Raw genomic sequence first — 5,012 nt, forward strand, 5'->3', positions numbered from 1 at the left:
GAAACCAAGAACAGTAGAGAACCCAACAATCATTAAAATCAATAATTATCACTTTATTATATTTATATATTTATTAGAGAACGCCGAATCAGCTGATTGTGTGATCATTAATAATCAGCTGATCACCTGCACAGACGAGGTGGTTGATCCCTCCTCTCCTCCACTTCAGCAGGTCTCCTCCTTTCCCACAGCCCAGATCCAGCACGGACACCTGCCGAGAGCCCGCCCCCCTCACCTGCTCCAGCACCTCACCTGTCAATCACACACACAGCCAATCAGCACCACACAGAGCCAATCAGCAAGTATCTGTTATTGATTACTGATCAGTTACCGATCAGGACACTCTTCAGCCAGTTGTTGAAGTTCCTCATGAAGAAGATTCGACTCCGGCTTCGAGCAGCCAAACCGACTTCCTGCAGCCTGTTGTAGTGACTCGCCACCTTCACGCTGTGATCAGTCACCTGAGGATCAATAACACTGATCAGTCACCTGAGGATCAATAACTCTGATCAGTCACCTGAGGATCAATAACTCTGATCAGTCACCTGAGGATCAATAACACTGATCAGTCACCTGAGGATCAATAAATCTGATCAGTCACCTGTGGATCAGTCACCTGAGGATCAATAACTCTGATCAGTCACCTGTGGATCAGTCACCTGTGGATCAATAACTCTGATCAGTCACCTGTGGATCAATAACTCTGATCAGTCACCTGAGGATCAATAACACTGATCAGTCACCTGAGGATCAATAACACTGATCAGTCACCTGTGGATCAGTCACCTGTGGATCAATAACTCTGATCAGTCACCTGTGGATCAATAACACTGATCAGTCACCTGAGGATCAATAACACTGATCAGTCACCTGAGGATCAATAACTCTGATCAGGATCAATAACTCTGATCAGTCACCTGTGGATCAATAACACTGATCAGTCACCTGTGGATCAGTCACCTGAGGATCAATAACACTGATCAGTCACCTGAGGATCAATAACACTGATCAGTCACCTGAGGATTAATAACTCTGATCAGTCACCTGTGGATCAATAACACTGATCAGTCACCTGTGGATCAATAACTCTGATCAGTCACCTGTGGATCAATAACTCTGATCAGTCACCTGAGGATCAATAACTCTGATCAGTCACCTGAGGATCAATAACTCTGATCAGTTATTGACCAGCTGTTTTGATAAAATTTCTGTACCAGCTTCTTGGGAGAAATCTCTTCCTCCTCTTCTTCGTGTGTCCTCTTCATCCCTCTCGTCTCTCCTCTTCCTCCTTCTCCTCCTCTTCCTCCTCCTTCTCCTCCTCTTCCTCCTTCTCCTCCTCTTCCTCCTTCTCCTTCCTCCCTCTCTGACTGCAGCTCCATGTTCTGTAGAAACAGAGAAAGAACCGATTACATGTTGTTGCTGAGCTGAGCTTACAGAGAATAAAACAACATTATTAAAACTACTGTTCTCTACCTTTACTGTGACAGTCTAAACTGAGCTCAGGTGCTTCCTGTTTCTACCTTTACTGTGACAGTCTAACTGAGCTCAGGTGCTTCCTGTCTCTACCTTTACTGTGACAGTCTAAACTGAGCTCAGGTGCTTCCTGTTCTCTACCTTTACTGTGACAGTCTAACCGAGCTCAGGTGCTTCCTGTTTCTACCTTTACTGTGACAGTCTAACTGAGCTCAGGTGCTTCCTGTTTCTACCTTTACTGTGACAGTCTAACTGAGCTCAGGTGCTTCCTGTCTCTACCTTTACTGTGACAGTCTAACCGAGCTCAGGTGCTTCCTGTTCTCTACCTTTACTGTGACAGTCTAACTGAGCTCAGGTGTTTCCTGTTTCTACCTTTACTGTGACAGTCTAAACTGAGCTCAGGTGCTTCCTGTTTCTACCTTTACTGTGACAGTCTAAACTGAGCTCAGGTGCTTCCTGTTTCTACCTTTACTGTGACAGTCTAACTGAGCTCAGGTGCTTCCTGTTTCTACCTTTACTGTGACAGTCTAAACTGAGCTCAGGTGCTTCCTGTTTCTACCTTTACTGTGACAGTCTAACTGAGCTCAGGTGCTACCTGTTTCTACCTTTACTGTGACAGTCTAAACTGAGCTCAGGAGCTTCCTGTTTGATCCTTGAGATGTTTCTATAAATTGATCAGAGTTCAGCTGATTGGACTGATGAGTAACGGCTCAGCGGTCTGTAAGGTCAGAGCAGGAACCAGGAAGTCATTATTTAATCTGTAGACCTCAGAGACCGGATCGAATGGAGGAACAGATCTGAGGAACAGCATGTTCTTCATTAGAAGAGCACAGCGGTCTCCATCGTTGGTAAATGGAAGAAGTTTGGAAGCAGCAAGACTCTTCTAGAGCCGAGTTAGGGTTAGGGAGACCAAGAACCTGATGGTCAGTCTGACAGGGTTAGGGTTAGGGTACTGAGGGTACCTCAGGGGTTAGGGTACTGAGGGTACCTCAGGGGTTAGGGTACTGAGGGTACCTCAGGGGTTAGGGTACTGAGGGTACTGAGGGTACCTCAGGGGTTAGGGTACTGAGGGTACTGAGGGTACCTCAGGGGTTAGGGTACTGAGGGTACCTCAGGGGTTAGGGTACTGAGGGTACTGAGGGTACCTCAGGGGTTAGGGTACTGAGGGTACTGAGGGTACCTCAGGGGTTAGGGTACTGAGGGTACTGAGGGTACCTCAGGGGTTAGGGTACTGAGGGTACCTCGGGGGTAAGGGTACTGAGGGTACCTCGGGGGTAAGGGTACTGAGGGTACCTCGGGGGTAAGGGTACTGAGGGTACTGAGGGTACCTCAGGGGTTAGGGTACTGAGGGTACTGAGGGTACCTCAGGGGTTAGGGTACTGAGGGTACTGAGGGTACCTCAGGGGTTAGGGTACTGAGGGTACCTCGGGGGTTAGGGTACTGAGGGTACCTCGGGGGTAAGGGTACTGAGGGTACTGAGGGTACCTCAGGGGTTAGGGTACTGAGGGTACCTCAGGGGTTAGGGTACTGAGGGTACCTCAGGGGTTAGGGTACTGAGGGTACTGAGGGTACCTCAGGGGTTAGGGTACTGAGGGTACTGAGGGTACCTCAGGGGTTAGGGTTCCTCTGTGGAGAAGAGAGAAGCTTCCAGAACAACAACCATCTGTGCAGCTCCAGTCAGGCCTTTATGTTAGACCCTAACCCTGAGCCCAGACCTGACCCGGGTTCTGGGTACTGAGGGTACTGAGGGAGAGAACACTGATGAACATGAGAGATTTCAGTCTTTATTTTTAATACCTTTGCCAGAATGTCTTAAAACCTTTTTAGGGTTAGGGTTAGGGTACTGAGGGTACCTCAGGGGTTAGGGTTAGGGTACTGAGGGTACCTCAGGGGTTAGGGTTAGGGTACTGAGGGTACCTCAGGGGTTAGGGTACTGAGGGTACTGAGGGTACCTCAGGGGTTAGGGTACTGAGGGTACCTCAGGGGTTAGGGTTAGGGTACTGAGGGTACTGAGGGTACCTCAGGGGTTAGGGTTAGGGTACTGAGGGTACCTCAGGGGTTAGGGTTAGGGTACTGAGGGTACTGAGGGTACCTCAGGGGTTAGGGTACTGAGGGTACTGAGGGTACCTCAGGGGTTATTATGTGAGACTGAAGAGAGAAAAAGGAATTTAATCCATTTTGGAATAAAGCTGAAACAGGAAGTGAAGGAGAGAGAATACTTTCTGCACATTTAACAACTTGATTCACTTTTATGTCATCAGAGCATAAACATGTAAACATGAGTAATAATAAAAAATAATATATATGAGAATAAAATAGTTTTTATTAAACAGAAAGTCACACACACATATATATATATATATAGCACAGTAATAACCCTAACCCTATAACAACTGGTCCTTTTATTTCTACATTATTAAATTAAGTTTTTCAGGTTAATTAAAGTTTTAATTTGTTTAAATATAATAAAAACAAATTTAACTGTTTATGTTTCATAGAAACATTAGAGCAGGAGGAGATGCTGACGTCACACTGAATAACAAATAAAATAAAATGATAAAACAAACAAATAGCAGCTGCTAGCTGTTAGCTGCTAGCTGTTAGCTGTTAGCTGTTAGCTGCTAGCTGTCTCTGAACTACTTCAGTCTGAAACGAGCTGATTTAAACATTTAAACATTTAAACACGAGTTACATCCGGCCAGCATGATAACACTAAACATTAAGACAATATAACAGGTAAACATTTTAACATTTTAACATTTTAACATTTTAAATTTAAAGTTAAAAACAAACTCACGATGCTCTGCAGACACGACGCGTGCGCACTATGCAGCTTCCGGGTCTTCTTCTTCTTCTTCTACTTCTTCGTGTTTCCGGCGGTCAGCAGAGCCAGCGCCATCTGCTGCCCTGCAAAGCGGAACTGCACCTGCAGGAGGGGAAGTTATTAGATTATTACATGATAGCAGCAGCAAAAATAGAAAGAGCATCAATAGAAAATAATAATAAATATAAAGTACACAAGCAATGAAACAATAAGAATAGTAACATTGTGTTATTACTGGTGATAATATACCTGCACAGATAAACTGAAGTACTGCAATATAACTGAATTTACTGATATAATCCCTTTCCAACATCCGCAACTTAATCTCTTCAATTATTTTCCTGGTGGTTGGTTAGAGCGCTTGCCACCTAATCACAGCGTCACTGGTTCGAATCTGGCCAGGGACCAATGCTGCCAGATACTATCAAAATAAAGTTAAAGTTAATGAAGACTGTCTCAGTGTCTCTGCTCTCAGCGGACTGTCTCTGTGTCTCTGCTCTCAGCAGACTGTCTCAGTGTCTCTACTCTCAGCGGACTGTCTCTGTGTCTCTGCTCTCAGCAGACTGTCTCAGTGTCTCTACTCTCAGCGGACTGTCTCAGTGTCTCTACTCTCAGTGGACTGTTTTAGTGTCTCAGTGTCTCTACTCTCAGCGGACTGTCTCAGTGTCTCAGTGTCTCTACTCTCAGTGGACTGTCTCAGTGTCTTAGTGTCTCT

The 5,012-nt window shown here is 45.5% G+C and overlaps 1 protein-coding gene across 2 annotated transcripts in view; it reads right to left on the reverse strand.

The window, feature by feature from the left end:
- The window catches only part of rnmt (RNA (guanine-7-) methyltransferase), an 8,148-nt gene extending 3,854 nt beyond the window's left edge, over positions 1 to 4,294 (reverse strand). Inside the window, exons 1-5 of one of the 2 annotated variants that reach the window (XM_053334397.1) lie at positions 4,271 to 4,284; positions 3,601 to 3,662; positions 1,215 to 1,382; positions 332 to 461; positions 127 to 252 (exon numbers count right to left, since the gene is read on the reverse strand). In XM_053334397.1, coding sequence (XP_053190372.1) covers positions 127 to 252; positions 332 to 461; positions 1,215 to 1,379 — 421 coding nt within the window. In that variant the 5' untranslated portion in view covers positions 1,380 to 1,382; positions 3,601 to 3,662; positions 4,271 to 4,284. Of the gene's footprint in view, positions 1 to 126; positions 253 to 331; positions 462 to 1,214; positions 1,383 to 3,600; positions 3,663 to 4,270 lie in introns of both variants that reach the window. The other variant, XM_053334398.1, reaches the window with a different exon arrangement.
- Positions 4,295 to 5,012: the final 718 nt, after the last annotated feature.

This window comes from Scomber japonicus, chromosome 15, assembly GCF_027409825.1.
Source record: "Scomber japonicus isolate fScoJap1 chromosome 15, fScoJap1.pri, whole genome shotgun sequence".
In the NCBI taxonomy this organism is placed as follows: Eukaryota; Metazoa; Chordata; class Actinopteri; order Scombriformes; family Scombridae; genus Scomber; species Scomber japonicus.